Below are 22,073 nucleotides of genomic sequence, written 5' to 3'. Positions count from 1 at the left end.
TAATGAATTCTGTGCTTTATTTAATTTAACACAAATTTATCATCTAAAAATTATGTATTATAAAATGTATTAAAAAAAAAACTTTAACAACTTAGTCTCGATTTACGACTGTGTTTTAGTGCCACGTTAAAAAAGTAAAAAAATAAACAATTACGAGATTAAATTTATAACATTTTGACGTTTTTTTTTTTTTTATATTTTGACTTTAGTCTCAAAATGTTATGAAAATAAAGTCTAAACTACGAGAATAAAGTCAAAATTACAAGAATAAAGTCAAATTTTTTAAATAAAGTAGAAATTACGAGAATAAATTGAAAATATTTAGAGAATAAAGTCAAAATATTTTGAGAATACAGTCGAAATTACCAGAATAAAGTCAAAACTATGAGAATAAAGTCGAAATTACAAGAATAAACTCAATCGGCCGATCATGCTTGCGCGTTTTGTCAGTAAAGCCGGTTCTGTAATCAGCGGTAAATGCCATCAGGTGCGTGATTTCACGTTGAGCCGTATATACTACACACAGCCGTTGTTTATCGACGAGCTGCGCAAATCAATGTTCATTATCAGTGTGAATGTGCGCAGCTCGTCAGTGAACAACGGCTGTGTGTAGTATATACGGCTCAACGTGAAATCACGCACCTGATGGCATTTACCGCTGATTACAGAACCGGCTTTACTGACAAAACGCGCAAGTGATTGGCCGATACGGATCGGTGCATCCCTACTCAAAATGTTTTGAGAATAAAGTTGAATTTATGAGGATAAAGTCGAAATTACGAGAATAAAGTCAAAATATTTAGAGAATAAAGTCAAAATTACGAGAATAAAGATGAAATATTTCAAGAATAAAGTCGAAATGTTTAGAAAATAAAGTAGAAATTATTGGAATAAAGTCAAAATGCTTAGAAAATAAATTCGAAATTATAAGAACAAAGTCAAAATGTTTTAAGTATAAAGTTGAATTTATGAGAATAAAGTCGAAATTACGAATATAAAGTCAAAATATTTTGAGAATAACGTCGAAATGTTTGGAGAATAAAGTCGAAATTACAAGAATAAAGTCAAAATATTTCGAGAAGGAAGTTAAAAATTACAAGAATAAAGTCGAAATTACGAGAATAAAGTCCAAATATTTCGAGAATGAAGTTAAAAATTACAAGAATAAGGTCGAAATTACGAGAATAAAGTCAAAATATTTTGAGAATGAAGTTGAAATTACAAAAAATAAGGTCAAAATTACGAGAATAAAGTCAAAATATTCTGAGAATGAAGTTGAAATATTTCAAGAATAAAGTTGAAATATTTCAAGAATAAAGTTGAAATATTTCAAGAATAAAGTCAAAATTATGAGAATAAAGTTGAAATGACAAGAATTAAGTCGAAATATTTAGAGAATAAAGTTGAAATTACGAGAATAAAGTCCAAATATTTCGAGAAGGAATTTGAAATTACGAGAATAAAGTTGAAATATTTCAAGAATAAAATTTAAATATTTTAAGAATAAAGTCAAAATTATGAGAATAAAGTTGAAATGACAAGAATTAAGTCGAAATATTTAGAGAATAAAGTTGAAATTACGAGAATAAAGTCAAAATATTCTGAGAATGAAGTTGAAATTACGAGAAAAGTTGAAATTGTGAGAATAAAGTTGAAATATTTAAAGAATAAAGTTGAAATATTTCAAGAATAAAGTCAAAATTATGAGAATAAAGTTGAAATGACAAGAATTAAGTCGAAATATTTAGAGAATAAAGTTGAAATTACAAGAATAAAGTCCAAATATTTCGAGAAGGAATTTGAAATTACGAGAATAAAGTTGAAATATTTCAAGAATAAAATTTAAATATTTTAAGAATAAAGTCAAAATTATGAGAATAAAGTTGAAATGACAAGAAGTCGAAATATTTAGAGAATAAAGTTGAAATTACGAGAATAAAGTCGAAATTACGAGAATAAAGTCCAAATATTTCGAGAAGGAATTTGAAATTACGAGAATAAAGTCCAAATATTTCGAGAAGGAATTTGAAATTACGAGAATAAAGTTGAAATATTTCAAGAATAAAGTCGAAATATTTCAAGAATAAAGTCAAAATTATGAGAATAAAGTTGAAATTACGAGAATAAAGTCAAAATATTCTGAGAATGAAGTTGAAATGACAAGAATTAAGTCGAAATATTTAGAGAATAAAGTTGAAATTACGAGAATAAAGTCCAAATATTTCGAGAAGGAATTTGAAATTAAGAGAATAAAGTTGAAATATTTCAAGAATAAAATTTAAATATTTTAAGAATAAAGTCAAAATTATGAGAATAAAGTTGAAATTACGAGAATAAAGTCAAAATATTCTGAGAATGAAGTTGAAATTACGAGAAAAGTTGAAATTGTGAGAATAAAGTTGAAATATTTCAAGAATAAAGTCAAAATTATGAGAATAAAGTTGAAATGACAAGAATTAAGTCGAAATATTTAGAGAATAAAGTTGAAATTACGAGAATAAAGTCCAAATATTTCGAGAAGGAATTTGAAATTACGAGAATAAAGTTGAAATATTTCAAGAATAAAATTTAAATATTTTAAGAATAGTCAAAATTATGAGAATAAAGTTGAAATGACAAGAATTAAGTCGAAATATTTAGAGAATAAAGTTGAAATTACGAGAATAAAGTCAAAATATTCTGAGAATGAAGTTGAAATTACGAGAAAAGTTGAAATTGTGAGAATAAAGTTGAAATATTTCAAGAATAAAGTTGAAATATTTCAAGAATAAAGTCCAAATTATGAGAATAAAGTTGAAATGACAAGAATTAAGTCGAAATATTTAGAGAATAAAGTTGAAATTACGAGAATAAAGTCAAAATATTCTGAGAATGAAGTTGAAATTACGAGAAAAGTTGAAATTGTGAGAATAAAGTTGAAATATTTCAAGAATAAAGTCGAAATATTTCAAGAATAAAGTCAAAATTATGAGAATAAAGTTGAAATGACAAGAATTAAGTCGAAATATTTAGAGAATAAAGTTGAAATTACGAGAATAAAGTCAAAATATTCTGAGAATGAAGTTGAAATTACGAGAAAAGTTGAAATTGTGAGAATAAAGTTGAAATATTTCAAGAATAAAGTTGAAATATTTCAAGAATAAAGTCAAAATTATGAGAATAAAGTTGAAATGACAAGAATTAAGTCGAAATATTTAGAGAATAAAGTTGAAATTACAAGAATAAAGCCCAAATATTTCGAGAAGGAATTTGAAATTACGAGAATAAAGTTGAAATATTTCAAGAATAAAATTTAAATATTTTAAGAATAAAGTCAAAATTATGAGAATAAAGTTGAAATGACAAGAAGTCGAAATATTTAGAGAATAAAGTTGAAATTACGAGAATAAAGTCGAAATTACGAGAATAAAGTCCAAATATTTCGAGAAGGAATTTGAAATTACGAGAATAAAGTTGAAATATTTCAAGAATAAAGTCGAAATATTTCAAGAATAAAGTCAAAATTATGAGAATAAAGTTGAAATGACAAGAATTAAGTCGAAATATTTAGAGAATAAAGTTGAAATTACGAGAATAAAGTCCAAATATTTCGAGAAGGAATTTGAAATCACGAGAATAAAGTTGAAACATTTCAAGAATAAAATTGTAATATTTTAAGAATAAAGTCAAAATTATGAGAATGAAGTCAAAATATTTGGAGAATAAAGTTGAAATTACGAGAATAAAGTTAAACTTACAAAAAATCAACAAAAAATCATTTAAAAAATTACAAAAAATCTACATATTTAGAGAATAAAATTGAAATTACAAGAATAAAGTCGAAATTACGAGAAAGTCAAAATATTTAGAAAATAAAGTTGAAATTATGAGAATTAAGTCAAAATATTATGAGAATAAAGTCGAAAAAACAACTAAATGTTTCAAGAATAAAGTCAAAATTACGAGAGTAAAGTCAAAATATGAGAAACAAAACATTGCAACATTGCAAAACAAAGTCTCAACTTTCAAATTCTGTCAGTTTTATCACAAAATACAAACTATAATTTACTTTATGCTCAAAATATTACAACTTTAATCTCGTAATTTTAGATTTTTATTTTTTAAGTGACTCTCAGAGCAACTCTGGAGATTTACGTGTACAAGTTTACATGTAAATTAAAAAGGCAGGCGCTGAAAACACTGTGAACGTCACGTGTGTTTGAGTTTGTGTAGTAGATGAAACTACGCTAGTCATCCACACAAAGGCATGTAGAAGATGCAGACTTTTTAGTGACAAACATTGACTGATTGTTGTTGCATTTATTTCTGCTGTGATCAGCTATTAGATTAATCTATATCAGATAAAAATGTCCAGAGCTTATCATTGTTAATGTCATAAAATTTATAGCTATGTCGATATGATATTGCTTATCACCCAGCCTTATCAGAAGTACAGAACATGCAGACATCCTAAAAACAGATATGCACACACACACACGCAATGGTTTTTAAAAGGCTGACTACACACACTACAGACCAATATAATACATCAACTGTGAAGTGAGACATTAGCACAGCGTACAGCTGACAATCTTCACCACAGCCAGAAGGTTTGCGTTAAGCACAAACACCAGAGGCTCTGCGAGACCTCTCTCCAACTCCTCTAAGAGGGACGACTCTGTTCTCTTCTCCTCCAGAGTGTAGTCTGCAGAAATAAACACAAGAACCAGCCTCTGAAATCTCAAAATCACTCATGAAGTATCGATACTTTAGAAAAATCGATAACATCTCATAATGACTCTTTCTAGCGATGATTTGCCCAAATAAAACTTTTTTGTCATCGTTTACTCACCCTCGTGTTGTGTTGTTTTTTGGTGCATGGCAGCTTGTGTTCACTGTATGCATTCATTATATGGAAATCTTTTCATTCCACAGAAGAAATCAATGAGGGTTTGTAAAAATGACTTTGGGGTGAATTATTCCTTTAAGCCTAATTAGTCAGAGCTAGTGTGCGTATTAGGACACATTCTTACCTCCTTTGACCCCTGTAGATGTCAGAATAGGGGGAAGGTCCTTTGGTGGAGCGGGTTTTGTAGAGTTGACACTAAGGCCATTGACTTCATCTCCTGCTCTAAGGTCAGACACTTCCTACAGTGTAAAAAGATTGATTGTCAATAAAAAAAAAATAATAATAAATACATTACCAGTCAGTTTTTTTCAACAGTAAGATGTTTTTTAAAGAAGTCTCTTCGGCTCACCAAGCCTGCATCTATTTGATCCACAATAAAATAACTGTTTTCTATTTTAATATATTGTAAGTTGAATTTATGAGAATTTATGAAAATAAAGTCGAAATTACGAATATAAAGTCAAAATATTTTGAGAATAACGTCGAAATGTTTGAAGAATAAAGTTGAAATTATGAGAATAAAGTCAAAATATTTAGAGAATAAAGTTGAAATTACAAGAATAAAGTCGAAATATTTAGAGAATAAAGTCAAAATATTTAGAGAATAAAGTAAAAAAAAATGAAAGAAAAAACTCTAAATGTTTCAAGAATAAAGAAATTACGAGAATAAAATCGAAATACGAGAAATGAAACATTACAATAAAACATCGAAATGAAGTATCGATACATAGAAAAAACAATAACGTTTCTTAAAAAATACTGACTCTTTCCAGTGATGGTTTGCTAAAATAACATTTTTGTCATTAATTTTACAGCAAAAACAGTAAAATTGTGAAATATTTTTACTATTTAAAATAACTGTTTTCTATTTTAATATATTGTAAAATGTACTTTATTCCTGTGATTTCAAAGCCGAATTTTTAAATATGTTGAAAACAGTTGAGTGACATCTTTTCTGGTTTCTTTGATGAATAGAAAGTTTAGAAGAACAGCATTTATTTGAAACAGAAATCTTTTGTTATTCTTTATCATCACTTTCAATCAATTTAAAGCATATGTCTGAAATAAAAGTATTAATTTCTATAATTTCTTTGATCACAGGAATAAATTAAATTTTAAAATATATTCAAATAGAAAACATTTATTTTAAATAGTAAAAATATTTCAGAATTGTATGGTTTTTGCTGTATTTTGGATCAAATAAATGCAGACTTCTTTAAAAAAACAAAAAAATCTTACTGTTCAAATGTGTAAACAAAAAATAGGGCGATTATAAGAGTGCAAGAGTGTTTTTTAAATTACGTACTTTTTATCAAGATTAAAATAAAATACCACAACAATTATAATAATGATTAAATTAAATTATAAAAAAAAAAAAAAAAAAAAATATATATATATATATATATATATATATATATATATATATATATATATATATATATATATATATATATATACAGGGTCATTAAAGTTTTTTTACAAAGATTAAAAATAAAATAAAATTTAAATTTAAAATGAAATATTCTCTATATCGGGTTATTGTAAGAGTAGAAATGTTTTCTTCAAAAATTCAAGGGAATTTAAAATAATAATAAAAGAAAATAATAATTAAAATAAGGAGTGATAAATTAAAATAGCCTCTTTATAGGGTTATTACAAAAAGTGTAAATAAGTGTTTAAACATTTACAAATAAAGCAAATAAAACAAATTATTCATTATTAATAAATTATAAATTATAATAAAAATCTCTAATGGTCCTTACAATAGTGTTTTTTCAAGTTGCAACTAAAATGAATAGGAAATAATAAATAAATAATAAATTTAAATGAAATAACAGACAAGCAAAGAAGCAGAAAGATGTCCCATCATACCGCCTGAGCGAGCTCCGCTCTCTCTGTGTGGGACACACTCCTGTGAACAGGAGAGCTGTTGGCACTTCTACTCTCAGACTGAGGAAGGAGTTTATCTGCAAACCAGACCTTCTTCTGGTCCTTGCGAAGCGTCCCTGATGAAATGACATCATTGTAACTGTGTAACTACTGTGTGAAAGCACATAAGCAGAGGAATCCACCCAACACTCACGGTTCATCAAGGCTGAATGACAGGTGACACAGACACGGCCCTCTTTCCCACCGAGATGAGTCAGTTTGAATCTCAGGTCACAGCACACCACACAAAACACCTGCGAAACAAATAGACATGCTTCATGCTTTGAAAGGGAATAACCATCTAAAAGGAATAGTTAACCTAAAAGTGAAAATTGTGTCATCGTTTACTCACACTCAAGCTGTTCCAAACCTGAATAAGTTGACAAAACTTAAAATTTGAGGTAATGGTTTACATCGAAGAAATATTAAGTACATAAGTTTATAAGCAGGTTTGTATTTTTATCTCAACTAATTATTTAGTATTGCCAAAAATACAGATTCTAAATATTGATACTAAAATGCAGTGGGGAAAATAATTATTTAATCCCCTGCTGATTTTGAATGTTTGCCCACTGACAAAGAAATTGATCAGTGTATAATTTTAATGATAGTTTTATTTTAACAGTGAGAGACAGAACAACAACAAAAAAAATCCAGAAAAATGCATTTCAAAAAAGTTATAAATTGATTTGCATTTTAATGAGTGAAGTAAGTATTTGATCCCATATAAATCAGCAAGATTTCTGGCTCCCAGCTGTCTTTTATACAGGTAACAAGCAGAGATTAGGAGCACTCTCTTTGTGATTGTATAAAAGACACTTGTCCACAGAAGCAATCAATCACTCAGATTCCATACTCTCCACCATGGCCAAGACCAAAGAGCTGTCCAAGGATGTCAGGGACAAGGCTGGACCTACACAAGGCTGGAATGGGCTACAAGACTATCGCCAAGCCAAGCAGCTTGGTGAGAAGGTGACAACAGTTGGTGTGATTATTCGCAAACTGTCAATCTCCCTCGGTCTGGGGCTCCATGCAAGATCTCACCTTGTGGAGTTTCATTGATCATGAGAACGGTGAGGAATCAGCCCAGAACTACACGGGAGGATCTTGTCAATGATCTCAAGGCAGCTGGGACCATAGTCACCAAGAAAACAATTGGTAACATACTACGCCGTGAGGGACTGAAATCCTGCAGCACCTGCAAGGTCCCCCTGCTCAAGAAAGCACATGTACAGGCCCCATCTGAAGTTTGCCAGACAGATGAACATCTGAATGATTCAGAGGAGAACTGGGTGTAAGTGAAGAACACCATCCCCACCGTCAAACTTGTAGGTGGAAACATTATGCTTTGGGGGTGTTTTTCTGCTAAGGGGACAGGACAACTGCACCTCTTCAAAGAGACCATGGACAGGGCCATGTACCATTAGGGGCATTGAAAATGGGTTGTGGATGATTGCGACTCAAAATACACGACAAAGGAGTGGCTTAAGAAGAAGCACATTAAGGTCCTGGAGTGGCCTAGCCAGTCTACAGATCTTAATCCCATAGAAAATCTGTGGAGGGAGCTGAAAGTTCAAGTTGTCAAACATCAGCCTCAAAACCTTATTGACTTGGAGAGGATCTGCAAAGAAGAGTGGAACAAAATCCCTCCTGAGATGTGTGCAAACCTGGTGGCCAACTACAAGAAACGTCAGACCTCTGTAAGGGTTTTTCCACTAAGTCATGTTTTGCAAAGGGGTCAAATACTTATTTCACTCATTAAAATGCAAATCAATTTATAACTTTTTGGAAATGCATTATTCTGTCTCTCACTGTTCAAATAAACCTACCAATAAAATTATAGATTGATCATTTCTTTGTCAGTGGGCAAACGTACAAAATCACCAGGGGGTTGAATAATTGTTCTCTCACTGTATGTGTTAATAAATCATGTGCTTTTAATTTAGATGCAGAATATTTTTAATATATGTGGCGGGCGTCCCGAGGATCTATCAGCGTCGCCCTGGCAACACACGAGCACCAGCTGGAGCCACTCACCGTGAGCCAATCGGTCACGGCCCCACCGGCTTTATAAGCAGACTCATAGAACAAGAGGATTGAGAATCATCTCCGATGCAGCGTGAGGTGGTGGAGAATGCAGGCATGAGCCGGGCCTGAGAACACCAACGAGCAAGAGTTTGTTTACACCGCCATTTTGCCCCGCCATTCACTCCGGTTGTTTTTCTGCTTTCTTTTTAGGCGCGCTCCTCCCCGAGAGACATGGAGGACCTTGTGAAACAGCTTACTGAGGTTAGCGTCCGCGAGCAGCAATGTTTTGAACTGCTTACCGAACAACATGGCCACATTCAAGGGTATTTGGCCGAACTACGCTTACCAGCCGCTCAGAACGTCCCTCTCCCGGACCCACGGGCCACCGCTGCCCGGCTACTACCCAAGCTGACCGCACATGATGACATTGAGGCCTACCTCAAGATGTTTGAATCACTCGCTCGCACCGAGGGGTGGGCGAGAGGTACTTGGGCTGCAGTACTGGCACCGTTACTCTCTGGAGAGGCGCAACGGGCGTATTTTTCCTTACCAGCGTCGTCCCAAAACAATTATAATGAGTTAAAAAAAGAGATATTGGGTCGGCTCGGGCTCTCCGCAACCACAGCCGCCCAACGCTTCCATGAATGGGAGTTTAAAACACGGTTGCCAGTCCGCGCCCAGGCCGCTGATCTGATGCGGTTGGCCGAACACTGGCTGTTAGAAGACTCACCCTCCCCAGTCCAAGTCGCCGAACGGGTAGTAGTCGACCGGCTGCTGAGAGCCCTGCCCCGCTCGATGAGGCAGGCCGCCGGCATGCGGGGGCCCAAAACCATCGCAGAGGTGATCGAGGCCGTAGAGCTGGCGGACGCTACCTTCCATCGGGAGGCCGGGGAGCGAGCGCAGCCTTTTCCCCGGAGGGTGGTCCAGGAGCGCCGGAGGGCACCCCACGACCAGTACACAGGCCGACCAGCCCCCGCAACGAGCCCATGCCCACGGACCCACCATCACCCACCGCCAAGGCTTGGATGGCAGGCTGTGTGGTCCACCAAAAACCCTCCCCAGGAGCACCGACGGCCACCGTGAGGGTCCGCGGACGTCATTTCCGGGCTATGCTGGACTCAGGAAATGCAGTTTCCCTCGGGCCCCGACCAGTCTCCAAAGCCGTGATGCCAATCACCTGCGTCCATGGAGATACACGTGAGGTACCGACTAACCTTCTTACCTTCCACAAGGGTGGACAGACGTGGACCCTGGAGATCGGTGTTCTAAAGGACCTACCGGTCCCTCTGTTGCTGGGCCGAGACTGGCCGGGGCTAGACGCCGCCTTGGCCGCGACCGCACAGCCTGTCCAACCCCGCCGCAAGCCGCGGCCTCAGCCGTCGCGGGGGTCCGGATACCGCTCCTGCCTGATGACATCCGACAGTGGGAGAGAGGGTGAGTCTGCCGCCCAATGCACTAACCTCTACCATGATGTGTTCCAACAGGTCACCGGGGGAGGCGATTTCGGAAGGGCCCAAAAGGAGGACGATCGCCTTAAACACTGCTGGCGCCAGGTCCGCCTCCTGGAGGGCCAAGAGGTTCTGCCAGCCCCTCACCCTCTCCCACACTTCGTCGTGCAGAACGGCCTGTTGTACTGCGTCGCGGAGCGACGGGGGGAGGTTAAACGCCTGCTCGTGGTGCCGAAGGGGAAAACGGAGATGGTCCTGGAGCTCGCCCACGCTCACCCCATGGCCGGTCACCTGGGCGCCCAGAATACCATACAACGGATTCGTGACAGGTTCCACTGGCCTGGACTGGAAGCCCAGGTGAAGAATTTCTGCCAGGCCTGCCCCGAGTGTCAACGCACGTCGCCTCGAAAGCCTCCCCCCAGCCCGCTGATTCCCCTACCTATCATCGGGGTGCCTTTCGAGCGGATCGGGATGGACATCGTGGGGCCGTTGCCGAGGTCTGGTCAGGGGCACGAACATATCCTAGTCATCGTCGACTATGCCACCCGGTACCCCGAAGCAGTCCCCCTTCGCCAAGCCACTGCCAAACCCATCGCCCGTGAGCTGTTCCTGCTCTCCAGCCGGGTAGGCATTCCGTCGGAGATTCTGACCGACCAGGGAACCCCCTTCATGTCCCGGCTAATGGCTGACCTGTGCCGGCTGCTGAAGGTAAAACAAATCAAAACATCAGTCTACCATCCTCAGACCGACGGGCTCGTTGAGAGATTCAACCAAACCCTGAAGCAGATGCTACGGAGGGTGGCGGCTGAAGATAAAAAGGATTGGGACCTGCTCCTACCCTACGTTCTGTTTGGCATCCGCGAGGTTCCCCAAGCTTCCACCGGGTTCACCCCGTTTGAGCTCCTGTTTGGCCGCCAACCCCGGGGACTTCTCGACGTAGCCCGAGAGGCCTGGGAGCAGAAGCCGGCCGTCTACCGCACCGTTGTCGAACACGTGCAAGACATGAGGAACAAGATCGACAGAGTCATGCCACTAGTCCGGGAACACCTGGTGAGATCCCAACAGGCCCAGCAACGCCACTATAACCGGAAGGCCCAGCCGCGGGAATTCCAGCCTGGAGACAGGGTGTTGGTCTTGGTCCCGAACGCAGCGTGCAAGTTCCTCGCACAGTGGCAAGGACCGCACACCGTAGAGGAAAGGGTAGGCCCCGTAAACTACCGTGTCCGACAACCGGGGCGAAGACAGCCTCTACAGCTATATCACATCAACCTATTGAAAAAGTGGATTGGGGACCGGGACCAGGCCGTCGCCCTGGCCGTCACAGAACCCGCGGCTGTCGACATCAACACCAGCCTGTCCGCCGCCCGGAAGGCCGAGCTGCGGCACCTGGTCGGTCAGTTCCTGGACGTCTTCTCCGACACCCCCGGCCAGACTAATATCCTGTCCCACGAGATCCGCACTCCTCCCTGCGTCATCGTCCGGCAACGGCCCTATCAAGTCCCCGAGGCCCGCCGGCAAGCTATAGAGGAGGAAATCCAGAAGATGCTCAAGCTGGGGGTAATTGAGCCATCCCGGAGCCCTTGGTCCAGCCCGATAGTCCTGGTCCCAAAGCCGGATGGCACCCTCAGATTCTGCAACGACTACCGGCGCCTGAACGAAGTTTCCGACTTCGATAGCTACCCCATGCCCCGGGTGGATGAGCTCCTGGAGCGCCTGGGAAGGGCCCGGTACATCACGACCCTCGACCTCACAAAAGGGTACTGGCAAGTTCCACTCTCCGCCGATGCCAAGCCAAAGACCGCCTTCTCCACTCTGTCGGGCCACTGGCAGTACCGGACCCTTCCCTTCGGCCTGCATGGCGCTCCAGCAACATTCCAACGTCTAATGGATGTAATACTCCGGCCCCACCAAGCCTATGCGGCTGCGTATTTGGATGATGTGGTGATCCACTCGGAGGCATGGGAGGACCACCTCGAACGGCTGAAGAGGGTGCTATCCGAGCTTCGTCGGGCTGGACTGACAGCCAACCCCCGCAAATGAAGCACAGTACCTGGGTTTCACCATAGGAAGAGGCCTCGTCAAGCCCCAAGAAAGGAAGGTGAAGGCCATCTTGGACGCCCCGAAGCCACAGAATAAAACCCAGGTACGTGCCTTCTTGGGGTTGGCTGGTTATTACCGTTGTTTTATCCCCAGCTTCTCCTCTATAGCAGCCCCCCTGACAGACCTGACCAGGAAGGGGCAGCCCGAGCGAGTACGCTGGACCCCGGAAGCGGAGCAGGCCTTCCAGAGGATCAAGCAGGCCCTGACGACCGAACCCGTCCTGCGGGCCCCAGACTTCAGCTGCCCCTTCCTGCTCCAAACGGATGCTTCAGACACGGGATTGGGGGCCGTGCTCTCCCAAGTCCAGGAGGGAGAGGAGCATCCGATTGTCTACATCAGCCGCAAGCTGACCCGGGCCGAGAGGAACTATGCTGCCGTGGAAAAGGAAGCACTCGCCATCAAGTGGGCAGTCCTGGAGCTAAGGTATTACCTCTTAGGCCGTAAGTTCACTCTCTTCACAGACCATGCTCCCTTACAGTGGATGGCCCGGGCCAAGGACACAAACGCCCGGGTCACGAGATGGTTCCTGTCGCTCCAGGACTTCCACTTCGATGTGCGCCACCGGGCCGGTTCCAGCAACAACAACGCCGACGGTCTCTCTCGGTCCTGGGCAGCTTATTCAGGTCTGTCAGGAGTCACTCCCCACCCACCCCCTGTCTCCCCTTTCTGTTTTCACCTCCAGGACCAGGACGTCGCTTGGGGGGGGGGGAGTGTGGCGGGCGTCCCGAGGATCTATCAGCGTCGCCCTGGCAACACACGAGCACCAGCTGGAGCCACTCACCGTGAGCCAATTGGTCACGGCCCCACCGGCTTTATAAGCAGACTCATAGAACAAGAGGATTGAGAATCATCTCCGATGCAGCGTGAGACTTACCTGATCTTGTGTCATTCTTCCCACAGACTCGCCGTGACCGCTTGGCTCCCCACTTCCGAGTTGCACGCACCAGGGTTACAGCACGCTCTCGCACAAACCCCTTCACTGGCCACCGTCACTGGGAAGCTCACCTACCAGGAGGAACTCACCGCACCGCCACGAAGACGACGACATCACCTCACCTTTCACCCGTATTATTCATTTTTGCTGCACCGATCTAATAAATCCACCCTCCGGGGCTCACCAAACTCTTATCTTGTTGTTGCTGTTCCCCGCCTGGCCACATATATAAGGGATGGACCACTTTGCCTGAAAATAAATTAGTTTGGAGTACATGACCTCAAAATGTTTATTGGTATACATCTTGCAAATATATGAACTGTATTCAAATTGAAATGTTATAGCTTAAAGTTAACAAAAGTAATGAAGAAAAAAAAAACATCTAGGCATCTAAATGAAATGTTTTACATAAAGTGGCCGACTTTACCTGAGTTCATCCTATCTTTTCCAACGCTATCTCACGGCCAATTCGTACGGATTTTACGAAGTGGCTAATTGTAGAAATTAGTATGACCTCAATTGTACAATTTCTGCGACGGTTAACTTTAAGGGCGACGTAAGGTCATATGAATTCCTACGAATGTGCCACCACCTAAAATATTTACGCTTTTGCACAAATCTTATAAATTCATATGAGAACTAGCCACCTTCTCAAATATGTATGAATTGTGGTGAGATCGGAAAGAAAAGACTATATAACATTTCATTTTATAATTTACTCTCCCTTTCAGTTTCAGTTAGATTAAATGGTGTCTAATTAAAAGAAGCAAGGGTAACACTTTCTATGAAGCCCCTATTTATAATACATTATAAGGGTATTCTTAAGGCATTATAATGAATGCATAATGCATTATAAAAAACCTTATAGTATGTTGTATCATCTCATGAGTATTCTTAAGAACAGTTTTAATGTATTATAATTTTTACTTATTTGCAGTTATAGCTTTTAAGAGTATGATTACCTCCTCATAGTTCTAACGTATTGCAAGTCTCATATCTTGCCATGTTACGCATGTCACTTTACTTAAAGCATACAAAGACCACTTATAAGTAAGTAATAATAATAATATTTCTCAAAGAGCCATAAGATCAGGTATCAGATAAGATAAATCTGTAATATGACACATTTTTATCAGTAACTCTGCAACTTCATGTCAACTAACTAGCAGTAATTATTAGCAGTAGGATGCTAAATATATGCTAACACTGTATTTTGATGGTTCACCAAAAGACAAACTGATTGTAAGTAACTTTGCAAGTATGTGAACCTTCTGCCTATAGCCTAACCTTAACCTAAGTCTACTAATACTCTAAGGAGTGTTAGCTGACATGTAGTTGGAACGTTGTTTAGTCAGTAGACTAGGGGGACCATCAAAATAAAGAGTAATGTAATGTAAAAAAAAAAATAAAAAATAAAATGTGATATGATATGGTCCATTATAAATTAAGTAGATTTAATATGCTGTCCATTGTGTGTTATAAATAATTTTAATCTTAAAAGTTATTACCTCAAATGCTCAAGTATTATAATGTATTATAATTGTTATGATTATTCATGAGATGATATCACATATAAGGTTTTTTATAATGCATTATGCATTCATTATAATGCCTTAGAAATACCATTATAATGTATTATAAATAGGGGCTTCATAGAAAAAGTTCTAAATAGTGAACCTGTATGAGTTTCTTTCTTCTGCTGAACACAAAAGGAGATGAAGAAAGTTGGTAACCCAACAATTCCTGGTAGCCATTGACTTCCATTGTATTTTTTCCATACTATGGAAGTCAATAGGGATCAACAACTCTGCTTGCCGACATTCTTCAAAACATCTTGCTCAGCAGACAAAAAATGTATATACAGTGGTGTGAAAAAGTGTTGGCCCCTTAATGATTTTTTTATTTTTTTGCATGTTTGTCACACTTTAATGTTTCAGATCATCAAACAGATTTAAATTTTAAATCAAAGATAACACAAGTAAATACAACATGCAGTTTTTAAATGAAGGGTTTTTTTATGAAGTGAAGTAGACCAAAAGATCCTCAAAAGCTACACATCATGTTGAGATCCAAAGAAATTCAGGAACAAATGAGAAAGAAAGTAACTGAGATCTATCAGTCTGGAAAAGGTTATAAAGCCATTTCTAAAGCTTTGGGACTCCAGCGAACCACAGTGAGAGCCATTATCCACAAATGATGAAAACATGAAACAGTGGTGCACCTTCCCAGGAGTGGCCGGCCGACCAAAATTACCCCAAGAGTGCAGCGACGACTCATCCAAGAGGTCACAAAAGACCCCACAACAACATCTAAAGAACTGCAGGCCTCTCTTGCCTCAGTTAAGGTTAGTGTTCATAACTCCACCATAAGAAAGAGACAAGTAAAAGTTCCAAGACGAAAACCACTGCTGAGCAAAAAGAACATAAAGGCTCTTCTTAGTTTTGCCAGAACACACCTTGATGATCCCCAAGACTTTTGGGAAAATACTCTGTGGTCTGACGAGACAAAAGTTGAACTTTTTGGAAGGTGTGTGTGTGTGATCCAAAACACACCAGAAAATCCACCTCTGAATGGCTGAAGAAAAACAAAATGAAGACTTTGGAGTGACCTAGTCAAAGTCTTGACCTGAATCCTATTGAGATGCTGTGGCATGACCTTAAAAAGGTGGTTAATGCTCGAAAACCCTCCAATGTGGCTGAATTACAACAATTTTGCCAAGATGAGTGGGCCAAAATTCCTGCACAGCGCTGTAACAGACTCATTGCAAGTTATCGCAAACGCTTGATTGCAGTTGTTGCTGCTAAGGGTGGCCCAACCAGTTATTAATTTTAGGGGGCAAACACTTTTTCACACAGGGCCATGTGGGTTTGGATTTAGTTTTTCCTTCATAACAAAAACACTTCATTCACAAAACTGCGTTGTGTTTACTTGCATTATCTTTGATTAATATTTAAATTTGTTTGATGATCTGAAACATTAAAGTGTGACAAACATGCAAAAAAATAAAAAATCAGGAAGGGGGCCAACACTTTTTCACACCACTGTAGGTTTGGAACGAATTTAGCCTGAGTAAATGATGACAGAATATTTATTTTGGGCTGAACTATGCCTTTAAACTTAAATTTCCACACGCATCTCTCACCTTCCCACATGCTCTGCAGTGATGACGTCTTTTGGTGAAGGAGAATTTGGATCCACATTTCATGCATGCTGGTGCCTGAGAATCAGGGACCCACTGCGGGGCCGTGGTGCCCAGGGAACTGCAGCGCTGCATGGGCAAAGCACCAAGTGAACCCTTCCTCCCGCCAACCATTAGTGCTGCTTCCATCCCACCACTCTTCTTGCAGTCTAGCATGGTGTCTGAGGGCTCCATGCTGCCCGTTTGGTGGCTGTCCTCCACAGGAGACGATGGAAGTCCCAGCACGGCCTCCAGCTGCTCCTGCTCATTCTCTGCCCGCTCCTTCTCTTCGATGACGAAGTCCTCTTTCAGGCCAGGCCTCAGCTTGCGCTCGTCCAGCAGTGACTCGCTGGAGTCCTTGAGGGTGGAGTATCCGAAACGCCTCTCGCCCCACACAGACAGAGTGGCGGTTACTGCTTGCCTCATAGTCTCAGTGGAGGGAGCTCAAAGCGAGAGGGTTACTGATCATACTTTAGCCCACCCTGAGCTTCGTTTTACCCTCAAACCATCACGCCGTGGCCCGCACAAAGTCCTGCCAAAAGATGAGTCAGATATGTTAATTCCCAGCAGCCTAGTGGATCTGTCAGGGCTGCTTGGCTTTTTTTATTTTAACTCAATAAAGCCAACCATTTCTACTACATGCTTCTGTTGTCTGATTAATAGTTTATACTTTTTTAGGTAGTAAAAGTCCTCTTACGGTGTGTTCACACGGGGCGCAAGCGTCAACGCTTCCCATTGACTTTGAATGGGTGACGTCAAGCTTTGCCGAAAGGAATTGTGGATCCGTCGGCGGCGCTTCACTCGCGTTGCTCGCGGCAGAAGTTGAGAAATTTTCAACTTCTGCCGCGAGCAACGCCAGTGAAGCGCCGCGTCAGCCAATCAGATCGCTCTATGCAAATACAGTGGCCAGGCAGCAGCCAATCACGTTCATCCTGTTCAAGAGCAGCATTTCATTGGCTGACGCTGCTATGACCATAAACGTCAGCCACGCCTTCCGTTAAGCGTTGACGCTTGCGCCCCGTGTGAACACACCGTAAGAATCATTAAAAAACCTTTAGCTTGTGATTCACATGTCTTTTTTGCTGTGAAATACATTTGATATTGTTAGTAATATTTTAAGATAAACATACACTACCAGTCAGCTAAAGTACAGCAAAAACAGCGAAATTTAAAAAAAAAAAAAAAAACTATTTAAAATAACTGTTTTCTATTTGAATATGTTTTAAAACATAATTTATTCCTGTGATCAAAGCTGAATTTCCTGTTTAGGAAACATTTTTAATATTATTATCAATATTTAAAAGTTGCGTACATTTTTTTCAGGATTATTTTAGGAAAAGATAGATCCAAAGATCAGCATTCATCTGAAGTAAAAAAACTTTATAACATTATACACTATAACATTAAAAAAAAAAAAAAACTTTTTTTATTATTATTGATTTTATTTTTTTTTTTTTTAAGCAAGGATACTTTTTGATCAAAAGTGATGATAAAGACATTTATAATGTTACAAACGATTTCCATTTGAGATAAATGCTGTTTTTCTAAACTATTCATCAAAGAAACCTGAATTCTACTTTCCTTTTTTCAACATAATAATAATAATAATAATAATAATAATAATAATAATAATAATGTTTTTGAGCAGCAAACCAGCATATTAGAATGATTTCTGAAGGATCATGTGAATGGAGTAATGATGCTGAAAATTCAACTTTAAAATCACAGGAATAAATTATTCAAATAGAAAGCAGCCATTTTAAATAGTAAAAAAAAATAAATCTAAATTTTAGTTTTTGCTGTACTTTGCATCAAATAAATAGAAAGACACTTCTTTAAAAACATTACAAATTTTCATACAATTTTGACTGGTAGTGTATATGAGTTTAAAAGCCTGATGTATGAAATATGATGCAAACTTCTGCCTTAGATTATGTCTAAAAATTTGATTTTCATTTTATTATTTTATATTACAGGGTTAAAATGTAAGAAACTTATTGTGGTGTATTATCTGAGTGTATATTACAGTTAAATATTGCATTGTACATCCCACATTAAGTTTGTAAATAATAATAAATATATAAATAAAAAGATATAATAATAATAATAATAAATATAATAAATGGTAACCAGGAAATGCTAATTCGTAAATACTAAAATATTATATTTATTTAATATCAAACTGAATTTAACTGTAAATATTAAGTTCAAATATAAGTATATGACACTGTACCTAAATAATAATTATTTTTCCAATATAAACAACGTACTATCATAGGCCAGGATTTGAACACTTACAATTATCTCTTTATCTACTCAAAGAGATTGGAGTCCCCTGTAAAATATGGTATTTATTTATATAGTAAAAAAAAAGTCCAAGGCATTTCAGCATTTTATATTTTTTTAAAGATGTACTGTATTAATGGTGTGCCACACTCTCAGACACACAGACACAAGTCCTGCATCAGTATTTCCCAGTGAGGATTTGCTGAGTGGGCAGAATGACTCGTCTGCATGGGTGCATATGCAGATACACATTCATAATCATCCATGAACGCAACTAAACACTAACGCATTTCAGTGCATATTAAATAGCCTACACAAATTCAGATACATAAATACAATAACAGCTTTAAACAAAAGTGCTGAGCAGAAGTGCTTTCTGATTTGGAGTCCGAGTTTGTCGCCTCACCCCATCTACGCTGCCAGCAACGCGACGCGTTCTAGTGTGTCGCGTCGCGTCTGCAATTATGCGAGCGTTCTAGCCTGCGAGAACATATCACCGCATTATTGCTTTCGTCTATTCTCCGTCTAGTCCGAAATTGTAGCCTGAAAAGTTACTGTAGCATGTGTTACCGCAGGGAGGACTGAATGTGCGTTTGGTTATTCTCTCAGCACTGCATTGCAGACGAGACGCCGCAACCTTCACACGAGACAACATCTTCAACACGTTTGACATGGACACACGGTCCTGTGGTAATTCAGCTTCACTTTCTGGTTAGCAGCAACGCTGCGCTGTAAACGCACATGTGTTCATATATGGCTGATGTACATCACTCTCGCCTGTGGCTGCAGCTGGTGACTACAGCAATGCGACACAGTACCGTCAACAAGAGCCAATTACCACATCCTCACTTACAATAATTACCTCAGAATAAAACCCGAAAACTCCCACAAGAACTAGAGATTATTTTAACGTTCGACAGCGATACAATGAAGGAATTAATATAATAAATGTGAGTAATTACCAGGATCTCTGTATCCCATCGCCACCTCTGTTACTTGCGCTCGTCATCAGAGGTCTGCGCGAGGCTGCACAGCGGCGCTCGAGATGAACGCGCGTTCACAGGGGCGTCGCGCATTCACTTGAGAAGTCAGAGGGACACGATGTTACGACGAGTTTTTAATCAGCGATGCGAGCAAGTTTTGTTTTCCATTTTTAATCGAAGGAGCCGTGTATCCGCAAAGTCGTGCGGATTCACATTCACGCCAGGAATCCGCAAATGTGCGTTTCCATTTCCAGATTTGCGCAAAACTTTAGCGATATTTTATGTCGATAAAAAAAACTATAGCGAAATGATTGCATTTCCATTAACCGATGTAATTTATCTAAAACGTATTATTTTTGATCAAAGGAGGCATAAGCTGCGTTTCCTTTACCCTTTAAATTGCGCAAATTGAAATAGCGAATTGAAAATATGCCTAATGGAAACGCAGAAAAAAGTTTGGTAAAAGGTGGTTTTTCGGGCAATTCGAAAAAAGAATATTTAGAAAAACAGCATTTGAAACGTTTTTTTTTTTCTCGCATTTACAGGTCACATTCGATTAAATACAACCCAAATCCCACAAAAATCTGTTGCCATGACTTATCGCGAGAGGAAAAAAAATCGTTTCAGTCGCATAACATTGGTTTAATGGAAATGCCGTAATTTCACAATACTTTTTAATCAACATTTATAAAATATCGCCAAAGTTTTGCACAAATCTGTAATGGAAACTTTTGTGATATTAAACTATAGCAAAATGATTGCATTTGCTTTAACCGATGTAATTTATCTAAAACGTATTATTTTTTTTATCAAAGGAGGCATAAGCTGCGTTTCCATTACCCTTTTAATTGCGCAAATTGAAATTGCGAATTGAAAACACGCCTAATGGAAATGCGTAAAAAAGTTTGGAAAAAGGTGTTTTTTCAGGCAATTCGAAATAAGGAATATTTCACAAAACAGCAATGGAAATGTTTTTTCCGCATTTACAGGTCACATTCGAATAAATATAGACAAAACCCCACAAAAATCCGCTGGCATGACTTATCACGAGAGGAAAAAAAAAAATGTTTCAGTCGCATCACATCGGTTAATGGAAATACTATCTTACTATATCACAGCCACCGCACTAGCCATTATTTTTAATCGAAGGAGATGAGATGTGTATCTTTACCAAAGCTGCACGGAGAGCCACTTTTAAAACAAGTTGCGGTGTGGCTGGTATAAACACAAGCATTGACTAAAAGGGCTATCAGAGCTGTAATGCACTGCAGACATATGCAGTGTACATAAGGGGTTATTCAAGCACTAATGGCAGGAGCTGAGAGTGGCCATGTATAAGGTTTTTCCTGGAGGTTTTAGTACAATAAAGAATAATCATGTGACTTTTTAATCAAGTGAGCTGTAAATGCAAAATATTCCTTTCTTCGAATTGCCTGAAAAACCACCAAAGTTTAGTTTGCGATATATAGGAGTTTTTGCCAAATTAACATGTGGGTGTATTTTCAAATTGCAATTTCAATTGTAAAGGAAACGCAGATATTGTAAATGTTCTGATCTAAACTATTAATAAAAATGCAGGTCGTTCTAATCTAATAATTAATAAAATAATTAATATTAGATCATATGTCAATTAGCAAATTTTCATTTTCGAAATTCAGTGATTTTAATAGGAATTCAAGCAAATGGTAATTTGAGGGGAGGGGAAAGACTGCATGCAGATTTCACACTGGGTTCAAGTTGGTCACACAAATTCACCACGCCACGTTAGCATCTGTGTGAATATAGGCATTTGCCAATTTAATGATCATTAACCATCTTTATTTATGACTTTGCTAAGATATTTAACATTAACAAGCAGTTTCTGGGTGGCTGTTATACTATAAACATAAAAAAAAAACATAACATTTAAAATACATAGGAATACTCAACCCGATCTTATGGCAATTTGTACATATTATACGAGGTGGCTAATTTGTACAAATTCGTATGACCTTACTTGTACGAGTTTTGCTAAATCATACGCATTTTTACGAGTTTCCCAATTCTTATTAATTTGTGCAAATCATACAAGTGAGGTCGTACGAATTTGTATGGATTAGCCACCGTGTAAAATATGTAGGAATTGGTCATAAGATAGTGATGGGATACTATTAATCAATTTTACAACCCCATTTTGGCCAAAAGAACAAGCAATAGTATTTTTACTCCTATAATAATAGTAATAATACGCCTAATTATACTACAGATCTCATGCGAAATCTCTTCAAGCATCTACAAACAAAGCAAAGCACCATATAGA

At 38.7% G+C, this 22,073-nt stretch overlaps 1 protein-coding gene across 2 annotated transcripts in view; it reads right to left on the bottom strand.

Annotated features, from left to right (window-relative positions):
- zfyve9b (zinc finger, FYVE domain containing 9b) overlaps window positions 1–19,818 on the bottom strand; it is a 45,252-nt gene extending 25,434 nt beyond the window's left edge. For both annotated transcript variants that reach the window (XM_073826099.1, XM_073826100.1), the window contains exons 1-6: window positions 19,754–19,818; window positions 16,470–17,037; window positions 6,972–7,071; window positions 6,761–6,894; window positions 5,013–5,127; window positions 4,562–4,684 (exon numbers count right to left, since the gene is read on the bottom strand). In XM_073826099.1, the coding sequence (XP_073682200.1) occupies window positions 4,562–4,684; window positions 5,013–5,127; window positions 6,761–6,894; window positions 6,972–7,071; window positions 16,470–16,931 (934 nt within the window). In that variant the 5' untranslated portion in view covers window positions 16,932–17,037; window positions 19,754–19,818. The remainder of the gene's footprint in view (window positions 1–4,561; window positions 4,685–5,012; window positions 5,128–6,760; window positions 6,895–6,971; window positions 7,072–16,469; window positions 17,038–19,753) is intronic.
- Window positions 19,819–22,073: the final 2,255 nt, after the last annotated feature.

The sequence above is a fragment of the Garra rufa genome, chromosome 20, assembly GCF_049309525.1.
Source record: "Garra rufa chromosome 20, GarRuf1.0, whole genome shotgun sequence".
NCBI lineage: Eukaryota > Metazoa > Chordata > Actinopteri > Cypriniformes > Cyprinidae > Garra > Garra rufa.
This window is presented reverse-complemented; position numbering and strand designations above follow the sequence as displayed.